We start from the raw sequence: 17462 nt of genomic DNA on the forward strand, positions 1-17462 counted from the left end.
ACAGGGAGAGCACTTGCCTTGCACACAGGCAACCCAGGTTCAATCCCTGGCACTAAATGAGGTCCCCCAAGCACCAACTGGAGTGATCCCTGAGCAAACAGCAGCGGCAGGTGTAAGCCCGCAGCACTGCCAGGTTAGGCTCCTAAACCCAAACAGAAAAGGAAAACTGATGGGGCTGGAGCAACAGCACTGGGGGTAGGGCATTTGCCTTGCACCGGCCAACCCGGGTTCGATTCCCAGCATCCCATAAGGTCCCCTGAGCACTGCCAGGAGCAATTCCTGAGCGCAAAGCCAGGAGTAACCCCTGAGCATCACCAGGTGTGACCCAATAAGAAAAAAAAAAGAAGAAAAGGAAAAATTATGAGAACTAATGATTGGCTGTGAGGAGCCGGGATGGGTAAGGAAGTTACTCCACAAGGACAGAAAGAAACTCCTAAGGACGGAGCAGAGCTGCTCCACACCACGACCATCATCGTGATGACATGACTGCCTGTGCTGAAGGGATGAGTCTCTGGCATGTAATCACCTCTCCATGTGACAAAGGTTCTGAGGGGAGAGAGTTCCTGATGGGACTCTAGAGCTGTGGTACATGCTAGCAAGGTCTCAGCATCCACCGTCAGGGCTCTGCAATGTAGGCACACAGCGGGGAGCAGAAACAGACCTCAGCACAGCCCTACCCACACTTTCAGCCAGGAAACTCTGGATTCTTATTTGTTTTGTTTGGGGAGACACCAAGACAGTGCTTATAGATCACTCCAGGCAGTGTTCAGGGATCATAAGTGATACCAAGATGGGTAAACTCTAGGCATGCACCACTGTACTATTCCCCAGCCCCCACACCTTCTTTTTAAAGCTGTATCTCAAACTGACATTGTCTGTATATTCCCTCTCCTAATAAAGTAAACACCTCCTGGGGGGGTCTGAGAGACAGATCAATGAGTTGAGCACATGAATACAGGATCTAATCTTCAGTGCCGCATGGTCCTTGAGCATTGCCAGGGGTACGATAGCAAGGAGCCTCAGTGAGTGGACCCCAAGCACCTTCAGGTGTGGACCCCAAGCACCTTCAGGTGTGTCCCCAAAACAAAACCAAAAACAAGAAAGCCTCCCTACTCTGGCTTCCCGCCCCCACCTCCATCTTCCTTTAACTGAAGACCTGAAAGGTCTCTGCTCTTTCCTGTTTGTGCTGTACTGTTGGGTTCTCCTCACAGTGATGTTATTCTCACAGCAAGCATGTTCAGAATCCCTATCTAAAAATATGTAAGGGACTCCAAGAACTGAAAGCAGGGTCTCAGAAACTTTGCTTTGTTTTTTTTTTTTTTGGTCAAATATTAATAGCAGCATGATTTACAATAAGCAAAACATGGAAGCAGCTGAACTGTCCATCAAACAGACGATGGAGATGTGATATATACACACAATGAAATATTCAGCCTTAGAAAGAAAAGAGATTCTGACATGGATTACAGCATGGTTGAGCCTTGAAGACTTGATGCTAAGTGAAACAAGCCAGTCATGAAAAAACACTGTATGTTCTGCTCTATGAGCTACTCAAAATAATCAAAATCACAGAAATAACGAAGAATGGTGTTGCCCAGGGCTGGGGGGTTATTTGGGTGGGCGCCTGGGTGGATGAAGGGAAGAATGGGAGACTTCAATGGACAGTCCTCTGTGAGTTTGGAAAGGTGGAGACAAATGACCTCTTCAAAATGCTTTTAAAATAAAAGGATTTACCGAAACAAAAACACAAGCTGGAATACAGTGGGTAGGGTGCTTCCCCGATTCTATCCCTGACACCACATACGCATATGGTCCCCAGAGCCCTGGCAAGAGTCATCCCTGAGTAGAGGGCCAGGAGTAAACCCTCAGCACAGCTAGGTGTGGCCGGAAATTCAACAAATGCTGCCCTACCACATGCAGATACCAAATATCTTCCAAACACCTCGGCATCTATGTTCCCTTTACACCCCAGTGCCAGGTACTTTGTTTCTTTAGCTCCCACTCACCTTCCAGTCACTTTCCACTCACTTTCTGGTCCCACAGGCCATGGAAGTGACTGCTCTTCTCCAGCCAGTCAAGCACGCCCACTGTGCCAAACAAACGGCACTGGTCTGTTGTACTTCCCTGTTAAGGACTGTCACAGGCCTGACTTGCCACCATGCCCCCACCCCCAGCCCTCCCAGCTGCTTCTCACTCAGCTGTGGCCCTGGCTCCTCCGGAGATGCCAGACCTGAGTCCCTTCTCCCTAGAAGTACATGTTCTCCTGGAAGAAATCTAGTTCCTCTCTTTAAACCTCTCCAAATAGAGCATGTGGCCTGATCCCTTCTCTGAGGTGCAGAACTGCTTCACAGCATCTCTACTTAGATGTCTCAGACACCCCAACTTCCCCGAGCCCAGTCCTTAACTCTGCTTGTCCCTGAGTTTTGCCCATCTCAGTACATGGTGTAGCACCTGCACAGCTACAGTTTCCAGCCCTTCATTTGCCTTACCCTATGTCCAAATCAAAGCCTCATCCAGCTGTCAGTTTACCTTCCCAAAGTATCTCAATTCTGCAGCAGCCTGTTTCCTTGCTACCCTGTTACCAGTTTCTTTTGCCTGAATTACTGCATCAGCCTCTTAACTGGTCTCCATGCTCCCATTCCTACCACTGGAGAGCCCATGCTCACCAATGCAAATCATTCTCTTTTCAATGTTTATGAGTCTCCTGGAAGAAATCCTTCACTGGCCTTCTAAGACATTATTAAAATCGAAAATGGATAGACCCTTGTGTGGTCTGATTCTACAATCTCAGTTTATGCCACAGTCTCGGTCCTGGACTTGCTAGGCTCCAGTCACGCTTGTTTCCAGGGCTTTCTCACCTTGTGGCCTTGGTCCCTGCTACTTCCACTATGGCTTTCCCCTGCCCTCCTCCTCCAGGTCTCAGCTGAACCACTGCTACCTGGGAGAGCACTGCTCTGAGGGCCACCTTAGCCCCTCCCCACCCACCTGCTGCCCTGCCTCCCCACAGCACATGTCACCGGCAGCAATAACCTGATCTGTGTGGCTAGGATTAGCCTCCCAATTAGAACTCACTTCCTGTGAGCAGGACTCATGTCTACCCTTTCCATTTGGCAGGGATGTGTCATTTGTTTACACTGTGAAGTGAACAGTCTGAATACATGCACTGAGAAAAATTAATAAACCAGTAACTTCCTAAAGCACTGGCCAGGCTTACCCACCCACTCTGGTGGCAGCGCTATCCAAGCAGAATGAAGATAGCCTGCATTACTATCAAATTTCAATCACAGTGAAACATGTTTCAGCAATGAAAATACATACCAGCTGAAAAAGCTTTAGAAAAAACAGGGGCAGGGAAGCAGTTTAGGGTACATTAGAGCACCAGCCTTACATATGTGAGGCCCTGGATTCAATCCCCAGACATCGCAGAACAAAACAGAACAACACACACAAAGAATCTTGAAGTATATTCACACTATCCTTAAACTAACAGCAATGCCTCACAAGATATATACACCCATACACACAGACGAGTGTATGTGTATGTGTTTGCATGCGCATTCATATGATACTTACTTGGGGGAGGAAGAGGTTGGAATTAAAAAAAAAATTTAGTAGACCTAGTACGATCCCCTCCACTCCCAGTTTTTGGGCAATACCCCAGGAGGTCTAGGGACTGGGGATAGGATGTGGGGGTGGGGTTGGGGGGGGGGGAGGAAGCGGGAGACTTTCCTTCTGGCAGAGCCAGGAATCAAACTCAGAGTCTCACACACACAAGGCAAGTTCTACGACTGAGTCACAGTCCCAGTCTCTGATAACATCAAATTTAAAAAAGAAAAGTATCATTTACTTGCCAAGAATTCCCTAAATATTTTTACTTGAATCAAAGACAGTCCCCAGAAGAATAGGAAAGTGGGTTTCCACTCCAATTTCAAACTTTCAAGCACAAGAATATAAGTGGTCCCAGAGAACACAGAAGGCCCCTGAGAAGTGTGTACTAGGCCAGGGCAGAGTGAGACCGACAAGGCCAGACGCTCTGTCCTCCTTCCAGACTCTCACCCTCCTGATTCAGCAGCAACACATCCAAACCATTAGCAGTTCTTACCATGGCATTCAGCTGGGAGTTGCTGGCCTGTGTTATGCCCAGAATATTGGTGGTGTGCATCACTTCCACTGAGAAACTCGGCAGCCAACTGGCAATTCGGGAGCCTAGCATAAAGGAAAATGAGCAGAGGTTTCAGGCACCTGACAGACTCTCCCAGGTCCTCCGTTCCAACGGGTACTCACTGCCCTCACTTTATGCCAGGCCTGTGCCATGAGTCTCACATAGATTTGCTCATTTACGATTCACCAAAACCCCTCATGGAACCATCTATTATTCTCATTCTACTTTGCTCAGATGTCAGATTCTAGCTCTGTTGATGTCAGGACTGGAGGAGAGTCAGGTTCTAGAATGTCACCGCGAGGCTCTCCTGCTCTCCAGTGGCCTTAGAGTCACATGCCCTCAATCCATTCTCAGCCTAGACAAAGGTCCTCCAGGCTCCAGACCCGCTATGACCTATGAAGTGCTCCTCTCACACTGCACACACTGCTACTCATTGAGAGACATTATTTTCACAATTAATGATATTACGTGTTTTCTACTCAATAATCTGGTTTAAGGATTTCAGTTTTCTGATTCAAAATTCTTTTCAAGAGTTCTACAACACAGGCCTGTGGAATGTGGAATTCTGGCAACAAGAAGTCAGCTGCTTCCGTTATTTACCTAAGAAAGGGGACAATAAAATACCACCAAGTATGGTTGCAAAAAGCTCAATATCAGAGGCATTTTTTCCCTTACATAAAGCTGAGGCATGGACTAACAAAAAAAAGTATATGGAATATGGCAGTATATGGCAGTTCAAAATTTTGCCACACAAAATATGCTAAAAAATATTAGATACTTATTTTGTGTACTTATTAGAGAGAAATATAGTTGGCTGTCTTTTGACTGAGTTTTAGTATTTAACAGAAGTGTAGTAATTGACTGATCTAGCAACTGAACACCTGACTCAACTCCCATGGTCCCTTCTGACGGGTTTCACCAACATGTCCCCACCCCCGTGAACCTCCACCCTCGGAAACTCAAATCCAATATATGAACAGTTCTAACAAAATCCCAGAATACCCATTTACAGTAAGAAAAATAAACTGAGCTGGTGGAAATCAGTAACAGTTCGACATGAGAGAACTGTCATTCCCTGAACATTCACAGGATCTGCCAAATGTCCTGCACTGTAGAACTCCTCACTGTACTTACTGAATACATTCCGTTAGGACAGGTTATACAGGGCATTTCATCAAATAAAGAACACAGGCACAGGGAGAAAAACCCTGGTATTGGTAGAAACAAACTAACCATCAAAGTGGAAGAAGTGATTGTGTTGGTTTAAGCGAGGTCTGCCTTCAGCTGCTGCTACAGGAACCAAATTCTCATCCAAGTTCTCTCCTTGGTGGTCTTCTCGGACCCGATTATTGTCAGCGATGTTGAGAGACATTCTGCATGTTGGGCAGGAGGTGTCTTGTTCTAACCAGGAGCGAAGACAGGAGCTACCAAAAAGTCCAAAAGAAAAAAAAAGATACCCTTAGCATCTTGGGGCAGGACTTGGCACCAGAGAGAGTCACAGAGCTGAGGACACTGATGGCACTTGGGCCACCCAATCTTGCTCAATACCATCTGTTTTTCCCCATTCCTGCCCAATTGCCCTCAACACACACCTGAACTTCTACAGAAAGATTTTTTTTTTCAAATTGCTTATCAAACCTCAATGCCTAAGAAAAAAAACATCAACGGTTTCACCTCACTTCTAGGGTCCTCAAGCCCCACAGGACTTCTCAGTTACAGCACTGCCACTGGCCATACGTTCTGGGTTCCGGCCACCCTACCTCTCTCTTAGTTCCTCCATCCTGCCACCCTCCTTGCTGCCTGCAAGAGCCCCTGTCTCATATACATTCCCCCAATCCCTCCTGTCATGGTCTCTGCTTCTCCTCAACAGGATCCCTCCAGGGTGGAACCGTTTGTCACAAGCACTAAGAACCAGAGTCCTCGGTTCAAGCACTGCTCTCATCATATGCACACATTCAGAAATGTCTGCCCCATTTCTTTTTTTATTTTTTCTTCTTATATTTATTTACAAAGGAAAAGTTACAAAGCTTTCAGCTCTAAGTTTCGGTCATACAATGATCAAACACCTTTCCCTTCACCAGTACTCATTTTTCACCACCAAGAACCCCAATATTCCCCTCTCCCACCCCTCCCAATGCCATGAGGCAGATGATTTCTACTTAACTTTTCTCTACATTGATTACATTGTTTTGACAAAAGATGCACCATTATTGTTTAGAATTCCCCCCCCCCCAACAATCAGAATTGCTGAAAACACATTGTGAAATACTTTGTTTCCTATAGCTGGTTATGAGAATCATATAATGATTTTGGATTTCTGCAAAGAGTCAGATAATTACGAGATTGGTTTCTGCGGGTCTGGTGTTATGGCTGTGTTGGAGAACCACTCATGGGGGGCAACTCGTGACCTCGGTAGGGTGTGAAGGACATGCCAGTACCGCCCCCCTTCCCATGAGACTGCAGTAGCCCCATCACCACCGGCTCATACATGGCTTTCCTATAAGCTCTGAAGGGGCAGCCACCTTGCTCCCAGGGAGGAAAAGGTAGGAAGGGAGCAACACTCTTTCCCTCCCAGGGAGGCATGGCACCGTAGTTTAATGTTTGGTCCATTCACTTTTCTGCTGCAAGCTGTCTGGCTCTGGACTAAGTCCTTTTGCCTCTGGAGTCATGGCCATGCCGGAGAGCCGCTCATGGGGGGCAACTCGTGACCTCGGTAGGGCATGAATGACGAGCCGGTACCATCTCCCTTCCCATGAGACTGCAGTTGCCCCATAACCGCTGGCTCATACCTGGCTTTCCAATAAGCTCTGAGGCGGCAGCCACCTTGCTGCCGGGGGGGGGGGGTTGGGGGGGTGAAGGTGGAAGGGAGCAACACCCTTTCCCTCCCGGGGAGGCATGGCGCCATAGTTTAACGCATAGTCCATTCACTTTTCTTTCTTTTTTTTTTTTAATTTTTATTAATGAAACACCATGAGATACAGTTGTAGACTTACAATTTTTTTTTCTTTTTGGGTCACACCCGGCGATACTCAGGGGTTACTCCTGGCTCTGCACTCATGAATTATTCTTAGCGGTGCTCAGGGGACCATATGGGATGCTGGGATTCGAACCTGGGTTGGCCGCATGCAAGGCAAACGTCCTACCCGCTATTGCTCCAGCCCCTAGACTTACAAAATTTTGTGCTTGGGTTTCACTTATACAATGATCCAGTACCCATCCCTCCATCAGTGCCCATTTTCCATTTACATTTTTTAAAAAATTTTTGTTAGTGAAACACCATGAGGAACAGTTGTAGATTTACAAATTTTTGTGCTTGGGTTTCAATTGTACATTGATCAAACACCCATCGCTCCACTGATGCCCATTTTCCACCACCACGGGTCCCAGTATCCCTCCCACCCCACATCCCCTTGTCCCACCCTGCCTCTGTGGCAGGGCATTCCCTTCTGTTCTCTCTCTCCTTTTGGGTGTTGTGGTTTGCAAAAGAGGCACTGAGTGGCAATCATGTTTGGTCTGTAGTCTACTTTCAGCATGCTTCTCCCATCCTGGGAGGATCCTCCCAACACCCTTTATTCGGTGCTCCTTTCTTTATCTGAGCTCCCTTTCCCCTAGAGTGTGTGGCTGGCCTCCAAGCCATGAAGCAAAACTCCTGGTACTAATCTCGGCCACTCTTGGGTGTTAGTCTCCTATTTTGTTACTTTATGTTCCCCAGATGAATGCAATCTTTCTATGTCTATCCCCATCTTTCTGACTCATTTCGCTTAACATGATACTTTCCATGTAGGTCCACTTGTATGACTTCTTTTCTAAAAGCTACATAGTACTCCATTGTGAAGATGTACCAAAGTTTCTTTAACCAGTCATCTGTTCTCGGGCACTCAGGGTTTTTCCAGATTCTGGCTATTGTAAAGAGTGCTGCAATGAACAAACAAGTGCAGATGTCACTTCGACTACACTTTTTTTTGCCTCTCTGGGATATATTCCCAGGAGTGGTATTGCTGGGTCAAATGGGAGCTCGATTTCTAATTTTTTGAGAATCGTCCATACTGTTTTCCTGAAGGGCTGAACCAGTCGGCATTCCCACCAGCAGTGAAGGAGGGTCCCTTTCTCACCACATCTGCGCCAGTGGGCCAGTCTCTGTGGTGTGAAATGATATCTCATTGCTGTTTTGATCTGCATCTCCCTGATGATTAATGGTGTAGAGAATTTTCTCATGTGCTTTTTAGCCATTTGAGTTTCTTGAGAAACTTTCTGTTCATTTTGTCGCCCCATTTTTTGATGGGGTTGGATGTTTTCTTCTTGTGGAGTTCAACCAGTACTTTGTATATCCTAGATATCAACCCCTTGTTGGATGTGTATTCGGCGAATATCCTTTCCCATTCTGTAGACTGTCTTTGTATTTTGGTCACTGTTTCTTTTGAGGTGCAGAAGCTTCTTAGTTTAAGACAGTCCCATTTATCAATCTCTGTTTTCACTTGCTTGGCCAGTCGCATGACATGTTTGAAGATATCATTAGCTTCAATATCATGGAGGGTTTTGCAAACTTTGTCTTCAATGTACCTTATGGATTCTGGTCTAATGTTGAGGTCTTTAATCCATTTTGATCTTACTTTTGTACATTGCGTTAGGCAGAGATCTGAGCCCACTTTTTTGCATGTAGCTGTCCAGTTTTGCCAGCACAATTTGTTAAAGAGACTTTCCTTGCTCCACTTCATTTTTCTTGCCCCCTTATCGAAGATTAGATGATCATATGCTTGAGGGGAGATGTCAGTATATTCAACTCTGTTCCATTGTCTACAGTTCTGCCTTTGTTCCAGTACCATGCTGTTTTAATTATTACTGCTTTGTAGTAGAGTTTGAAGTTAGGGAGGTTGATTCCTCCCATTTTCTTTTTCCCAAGGATTGCTTTAGCTATTCGTGGGGGCTTATTGTTCCATATAAATTTCAGGAGTGTTTGCTCCATTTCTTTGAAGAATGTCATTGGTATCGTAATAGGGATCATATTGAATCTGTACAGTGCTTTGGGAAGTATTGCCATTTTGACAATGTTAATTCTCTCCATCCATGAACAGAGGATATTTGTCCATTTCCTCATGTCCTCTTTTATTTACTGAAGTAGCGTTTTAGTTTTCTTTGTACAGGTCCTTTACTTCCTTAGTTAAGCTGATTCCCAGGTACTTGATTTTCTGGGGCACAATTGTGAACGGGATTGTTTTCTACATGTCACTTTCTTCTCTATCACTATTTGCATATAGGAAAGCCATGGACTTTTGGGTATTGATTTTATAGCCTGCAACTTTGCTATACAAGTCTATTGTTTCTAGGAGTTTCTTGGTAGGTTTTAGGGTTCTCTAAGTATAGTATCATATCATCTGCGAATAGTGAGTTTGATTTCTTCCTTTCCTACCTGGATGCCCTTAATATCTTTTTATTGCCTAATCGCTATTGCAAGTACTTCCAGTACTATATTGAACAGTAGTGGAGAGAGTGGGCATCCTTGTCTCATTCCTTTTTTTTTCCTTTTTGCTTTTTGGGTCATACCCGGCGATACTCAGGGGTTACTCCTGGCTCATGCACTCAGGAATCACTCCTGGCGGTGCTCGGGGGACCATATGGGATGCTGGGAATCGAACCTGTATTGGCCATGTTGGCTGCGTGCAAGGCAAATGCCCTACCCGCTGTGCCATCGCTCCAGCCCCTCATTCCTGATCTTAGGGGGAAGGCTCTGTTTTTTCCCATTGAAGATGATGCTTGCTGTAAGCTTGTGGTAGATAGCTTTAACTATATTGAGGAAAGTCCCCTCTATCCCCATTTTGGCGAGGGTTTTCATCATAAACGGGTGCTGGATCTTGTCAATTGCTTTCTCTGCATCTATTGACATGATATCATATTATTTTTATCTTTTCTTTTGTTGATATGGATTATGTTGATTGATTTCCGAATGTTAAACCATCCTTGCATCCCCGGATGAATCCCACTTGGTCATGGTGTATGATCTTTTTGATGAGTTGATGAATTCTATTTGCTAGTATTTTGTTGAGAATCTTCGCATCCATGTTCATCAGGGATATCGGCCTGTAGTTTTCTTGTAGTGTCTTTGTTACCTTTTGGTATTAGGGAGATATGGGCTTCACAGAAGCTGTTTGGGAGAGTTTCTGTTTTTTCAATTTCCTGGAAAAGCTTGAGAAGAACTGGCAATTGGTCCTCTTTAAATGTTTGGAAAAATTCGCTAGTGAATCCATCTGGACCTGAGCTTTTGTTTTGGGGAAGACTTTTGATTACAGTTTCAATTTTCTTGATGTTGATAGGTTTGTTCAGGTACTCTATTCTTCTTGATTCAATTTTGGGAGATTATAGGAATTCAGGAATTTATCCATTTCTTCTAGGTTCTCTTGTTTCGTGGCATACAGACTTTCAAAGTAGTCTCTGATGATCCTTTGAATTTCTTTGGTTTCTGTTGTGATATCCCCATTCTTATTTCTGATTCGATTTATTAGGGTTCTCTCTAGGGTTCTCTCTCTCTCTCTCTCTCTCTCTCTCTGTTTCTTTGTGAGTGTTGCTAGTGGTTTATCTATCTTATTTATTTTCTCGAAGAACCAGCTCTTGGTTTCATTGATCTTTCGGATTGTTTCTTTGGTTTCCATGTCGTTGATTTCTGCTCTAAGTTTTATGATCTCTTTCCTTCTGCCTGATTTGGGCTCCTTCTGTTGATCCTTTTCTAAGATCTTGAGCTGTGAAGTCAAGTTGTTTATGTGCATCCTTTCTTCCGTCCTGAGATATGCTTGCAGAGCTATAAATTTTCCCCTTAATATGGATTTGCTGCATCCCATAAGTTCTGGTAGCTTGTGTCTTCATTCTCATTTGTTTCCAAGTATCTTTTGATTTTGTCCTTGACTTCCTTCCCAATCCACTCATTGTTCAGCATTGAGTGTTTAACTTCCAGGTGTTTGATCTGGTTCTCTGTGTCTGTGATTCACTTCTCTTCTCAGTGCATCATGGTCTGAAAAGATTGTTGATACTATTTCTATCTTCCCGATTCTACTGAGGTATGTTTTGTAGCCTAGCACATGGTCTATTTTGGAAAATGTTCTGTGTGCACTGAAGAAGAATGTGTATTCTTTCTATTTGGGGTGTAAAGCCCTGTATAGGTCTATAAGCCCTTTCTCTTCTATTTCTTCTTTCAAAGCCAATGTTTCCTTGCTGAGTTTTGTTCTTGTTGATCTATCCAGAGGTGATAAGGCGATGTTGAAATCTCCAGCTACTATTGTGTTGCTAGCAACGTCCTCCTTGAAATCTGTTAGCAGTTGTTTTAAGTATTTAGCTGTTCCCTCATTAGGTGTGTATACATTTAAGAGTGTGATTTCTTCCTGTTGTACGTATCCCTTAATGAAGAGAAAACAGCCTTCGCTGTCCCTTCTAATTTTTTTCAACGTGAAACTGATGTTGTCAAATACTAGTATGGCCACCCCAGCTTTTTTGAAGGAGCTGTTTGCTTGCAGGATTGTTTTCCATCCTTTGACTTTGAGTCTGTGTTTGCTCTGACTGTTGAGATGAGTTTCTTGTAGGCAGCAGAATGTTGGGTTCTGTCTCTGAATCCATTTTGCCACTGTCTCTTAATTAAAAATTAATTGATTTAATTGATTTAAAAAATGCCTTTGATTCTGTTGAGATGGAAGCGGTCATTGAAGCCCTAGCCAATCAGGGCATTCAAACTCAATACATAAGGATCCTCCATGAGCTGTATTATGGATTCACTACCAGAATCTCACCATTCTACAAAGAAGTTAATCATTGATGTCAAGAGAGAGGTTCGGCAGGGTTGTACCATTTCACCGAAACTCTTCAGTGCCACCCTCGAGAACATCATGCGACGACTAGAATGGGAAGAAATGGAAGTGAAGATAGATGGTCGGCAACTACACCACCTCCGCTTTGCTGATGACATTGTTTTAATAACACCAAACATTAGCCAAGCGGCACAAATGCTAGCTGACTTCGACCGTGAGTGTGGAAAGGTTGGACTACAGCTGAATCTTAAGAAGACAATGTTTATGAGAAACAGCCTCGTTCCTGACTCTCCATTCACTCTCAATGGAACGACCATCTCTGAATGCAACAGTTATGTGTACCTAGGTCGAGAAGTCAACATGATGAATGAACTGGTACCTGAGTTGTGCAGGAGGAAGAGAGAAGCTTGGAACACCTTCAAGAGTGTCAAAGAAATAGCTAAGAGGACGAAGAACCTCTGGCTTCGGGCACATCTCTTTGATTCCACTGTTCTCCCTGCATTAACATGCGCCTCAGAGACCCGGGCCCTATGCAAACAGAATGAGAATGCTATTCGAGTCTCCCAAAGAGGAATAGAAAGAGCTATATGCTTGGAGTATCACATTTCACTCAAATGAGAGAAAGAATCTGGAGTTCCGACCCCCATCAATGATCAAGTATCAGGGACACTGTCTTGTTTGCCAAGGTGTCAAAAATCAGATGGGCTGGACACGTAATGAGATTTACTGACTGGATTCCATGGGACGTCAAAAGAACATATGGCCGCCCACCTACCAGATAGTCAGACTTCTTCATCAAGATCATGAACGATCGGTTTGAGGCTCTTCGTGTTCCTAGAACAAACAGACGCCATTGGGCTACACTAGCACGCAACAGGGTCAAATGGAGACGTTACTGGCGCCCGCTTGAGCTAATCAATGATTAACGGGAAGTCAAGTGATCAAGTGATCAAGTGTCTCTTAATTGGTGAATTTAGACCGTTGACGTTGAGAGAGATTATTGGTATGGGGTTTTGTGTCATCTTTCTCTAAGGGTCTGTTGTGCTTGTAGGGTTTGTCTTGTCTTATAGTAGCCCCTTTAGCCCTTGTTTTAGGTTTGGTTTTGAGTCTATGAAGTTCCTGAGCTGCTGTTTATCTAGAAAATAGTGTACCGTTTCTTCGATTTTGAGTGAGAGTTTAGCTGGATAGAGTATTCTTGGTGAAGCATTCATTTCAGTGAGTTTTTTCACTATATCCCACCATTGCCTTCGGGCTTGGAGGGTTTCCTCTGCTAGGTCTGCTGTGAATCTAAGGGGTGCTCCTTTGTATGTGATTTCCATTTTTGACCTTGCTGCTTGCAGTATTGTATCTCTATTGGCAGCATCAATCATTCTAACTGACATGTCTTGGAGTGTTTTTGTTAGGGTCTCTTTTAGCTGGCACCCTTCAGGCTCCTTGAACCTGAATGGCTGCATTGTGGAGCTCTGGAAATTTTTCAGCAATGATTTGTTTAACCGTGTTTTTATCATTGGGATTGTTTTCCTGAGCTTCTGGTAGTCCAATGATTCTAATGTTGTTCCTCTTGGAGTCATCTCCTAGGACTCTGATTCTCTGTAGAGCTATTTTGAGGTCCCTTGCCACTGTTTGTTGTTGCCTGCTGGCTTGGTGCAGCTGATCTTCCAGCTCACTGATTCTCTCTTCAGCTGCGGTCATTCTACTTGTGAGGGCAGAGACTGACTTTTTCATTTCATCTACAGAATCTTTTATTCGTGACATTTCTGCTCTCTTTCTTCCCGTAATTTGTCTATTTTTTCTGTCATATTACTGGATATCTGTTTGGCTGTTTCATTGAGTTGATTGAACATCTTCATGACTTCATATCTGAATTCTTTGTCAGAGAGGTCCCTGAGGTAAGCAGTATCTACAGAGACTTCTGGATTCTTTTTGTTGTCCTCCCCATGTGTTGGGGATTTGTGTTGTTTCTTCATGTTGGTGTGTAGGTATGGGGACTTGGTTTCTTGGTATGGCAAAACTAACTGCAGTCACATGAGCATTGTCCCGCTGGAAATTGGGCCACGCCCACTTCTGAAGAGGCCACTCCCCCACAGAAACCTGGTGTGTGTGGGAGGGGTAAAGACGAGGTGGTCGAGAAGACAAGCACAGCTTGGGAGATGAAGAGGCAGAGGCTCAAAGCTGCTTTTCTCCCAGAGTCCGAGGGGACGCTGGGGGGACTTGCAGGGAGAAATCCAAGTCCCGGGTTTAAGTACCGGCAGATAGCGGAGAGATCAGCACAGCTTGGGAGACGAAGAGCTCCATTCACTTTTCCGCCGCAACTGCCGGGCTCTGGATTAAGTCCTTTTGCCTCTGGTGCCATGGCCGTGCCAGAGGGGGGGCAACTCGTGACCTCAGTAGGGCCTGAAGGACAAGCCAGTACCGCCCTCCTTCCCATGAGAATGCAGTTGCCCCATCATCACCGGCTCATACATGGCTTTCCTATGAGCTCTGAGGCGATGGCCACCTTGCTCCTGGGGGGGAAGGTGGGGGAGGGAAAGGCAGAAGGGAGCAACACCCTTTCCCTCCTGGGGAGGCATGGCACTGTAGTTTAACGCATGGTCCATTCACTGTTCTGCCACAAGCTGTCGCTCTGGATTAAGTTCTTTTGCCTCTGGAGCCATGGCCGTGCTGGAGAGGCGCTTGTAGGGGGTAACTCGTGACTTCAGTAGGGCATGAAGGACGAGCCAGTACCGTCCCCCTTCCCATGACACTGCAGTTGCCCCATCACTGCCAGCTCATACCTGGCTTTCCTATAAGCTCTGAGGTGGTGGCCACCTTGCTCGGGGGGAGGTGGCGGGGGGGGGGGGGGGTAGAAAGGTGGAAGGGAGCAACACCCTTTCTCTTCCGGGGAGGCATGGCGCCGTAGTTTAACACATGGTCCATTTACTTTTCTGCCGCAAGCTGCTGGGCTCTGGATTAAGTCCTTTTGCCTCTGGAGCCATGGCCGTGCCAGAGAGCTGCTCGTAGGGGGCAACTCGTGACCTCAGTAGGGCGTGAAGGACGAGCCAGTACCACCCTCCTTCCCATGAGACTGCAGTTGCCCTGTCACCACCGGCTCATACCTGGCTTTCCAATAAGCTCTGAGGTAGCGGCCACCTTGTATGCGGTCCAGATGCATTTCTGCCAAAAGCCTCTGGGTTTCGAGATTTGTTTCTGAGTCTCTGGGATCATAGCCATTAAGCAGCTTGATCAGGAGCCAGAGAGGCCATTTGTAGGCGGCGACTTGGGGTCTTGTTGGGATGAGGAGGAAAGGGCCGGTTCCACCCCCATCTGTGAGGCCCCACGTGTCTCGTCACTGCAGGCCCAAACCTGACTGTCCTGTGGCCTCTGGAGAATGGTGGTCACTGGGCCGCCGGGGGAACAGGCCAAGGCACGAAACCTATTCCCACCTGGAGTGGCCCAGTGCAAGTAACCTACTGCAAGAACAGGACACATTTCTGTCAAAAGTCTCTGGGTTCCAAGATTCGTTTCTGAGTCTCTGGGATCATGGCCGTTAAGCAGTTCAATCAGGAACCAGAGAGGCCATGCCTCCAATTATATAGCTGAGCCAGAGGTGGTTTGTGGGTATGTCTCCCACATACCTAACTTTTGGTCGTTTACTTTCTTGGTAAACTTTTCCCCAAGTTTTTGGGGTCTGGCCAGTAATTTTGGGGTATCTGAAAGTCTGACAGTGCCATCACATCATCTGACGGTGATGCACTCATCTCACAGTTACAGACTGACCTGCTGGCAGCACCATATTCCCACTGTCTGCTCCATTTCTGTCCATCCCCTCCACAGACTAAGTTCATGAAAGCAAAACTAATAGCTGTCATTTAAATTTTATCCCCAGAGTCCAACACAGCATACAAGACTTCAGTCAATAAATCTGTAACATCACTAATACTCCAGTTCAGCTGTTTTAACATTCAAAAGAAAATTTGGGAACACACAAAAAAGGAACACATCAGAACTTCCAGGACCATAGGGGCAATGACTGAAGGCCCATCAATACCATAATATCCAACGGATGCCCAAACATAGGTTGGACAGATAGGGGCTCTGGGACTGCTGAGGCAGTGAGACCACAGTAATGAGAGCGGACAGACTCCCAGGGAGAGGAGAAAGCGTGCTCCATGGAGAGGCAGTCCAAACTCGGAGGTCTCCAAGGCAGCTGCTGGGGAATCCGTGATTACACAGGATTTCTTCTGGATCATCTAGCATTCCTGGTCCCTATCACAACTCACTACTCTGGAGTGTGTTTTTATATTGCTTTGGAACATGTGCAAAATGGAAAGAAACATATTTCCTCAACCTCAATTAGAGAATGAACTGTATAAGAATTTTTTCTTAAAAACATCTTACAAGCATGCTTGCTGTCTTCGAAGCTTTAATGGAGAATAATGTGAAGATAGCTACACAGCCAAGATTCAGATGGTAAGCTAAGCATGGGGAAGGCAGAGTACAAACCAGAGCCACAGGGGCCAGGGGCATATCACATGTCTTCCGACTCAGAGGCAACATCAGGGTCAGACAAGGGCCAAGTCCCCCCTTCTCCACTGGTTTATTCCTGAAGCTAGACACACAATGGACCCGCAGGCCCACACACAACACCCTCCTGAGCCTCCTACTTGTGGAAGAGATGTCCACAGGGAAGTTTTCTGGCAGCCTGCATCGAGTCCCAGCAGATGGCGCAGTCGTCGTTATTGACTGCAAGCTCCTCCGGAGTAGCAACTGCAAACCTGCAAGAACAAACCAGGCCCAAAGGGACTGTCACTCTACACATACACACACTGAAGGGCACTTTATAGACTTCTCTTGCTCAATAGCATAATGACAGAGGAGTCTTGCTTTGCAGCAAGTTTCATCATTAGAAATAGTATACCTGCTGGGACCAGAGTGATAGTATAGCAGGTTTTGCTTTGCATGCGGCCGAACTGGGTTGGATCCCCGGTGTCCCATATGGTCCCCCAAGTACCATCAGGAATAATTCCTGAGTGCAGAGCCAGGAGTAAGTCCTGAGCATCCTCTAGGTGGGGCCCAAGAACCAAAAACAGAAAAAGCAATTTAGTGGGGGTTTATAAACCAGTAATCCCCCCCCCCCCGCGCCCCACACCTCTTTTCCTCGTTGTTCTTTTCCTACAAAAGTAGGTCTCAATACTCTGGGAAATCTTATAATTAAAGACCCAAAATGAGTAAACTTAGGTCATGTCTACTTGTGCTTACTCACCTGGCTTCCATGTTCCCAACCACACGCAAATAGTTCTTGTGCCGACGGATCCGGCGCTGTACCTCATGGAACAGGTAACGCAACTGCATAAAGATGACCAAACTTGCCATAGATAACCAGATGTTGCCAAATAACTTAACAAGAGAGAAACAATAAAAATTAATATAATCTCACAAGGGGTAAAAAGACGGGCATACAACATGAGCTCATGTTGGTGAAAGTCAATGTGAAAGCTCACTCAGGAAGCAAATGGCATCTCTGCATTGAATGA

General features: G+C 45.7%; 1 protein-coding gene across 1 annotated transcript in view; it reads right to left on the reverse strand.

Moving 5' to 3' along the window:
• The window catches only part of AMFR (autocrine motility factor receptor), a 45412-nt gene that overhangs the window by 6682 nt on the left and 21268 nt on the right, over positions 1-17462 (reverse strand). Inside the window, exons 7-10 of the mRNA XM_056136429.1 lie at positions 17192-17325; positions 16593-16703; positions 5396-5586; positions 4103-4206 (exon numbers count right to left, since the gene is read on the reverse strand). Of these exons, the coding sequence (XP_055992404.1) occupies positions 4103-4206; positions 5396-5586; positions 16593-16703; positions 17192-17325 (540 nt within the window). The remainder of the gene's footprint in view (positions 1-4102; positions 4207-5395; positions 5587-16592; positions 16704-17191; positions 17326-17462) is intronic.

The sequence above is a fragment of the Sorex fumeus genome, unplaced genomic scaffold (assembly GCF_029834395.1).
Source record: "Sorex fumeus unplaced genomic scaffold, SorFum_2.1 ptg000122l, whole genome shotgun sequence".
Lineage (NCBI taxonomy): Eukaryota > Metazoa > Chordata > Mammalia > Eulipotyphla > Soricidae > Sorex > Sorex fumeus.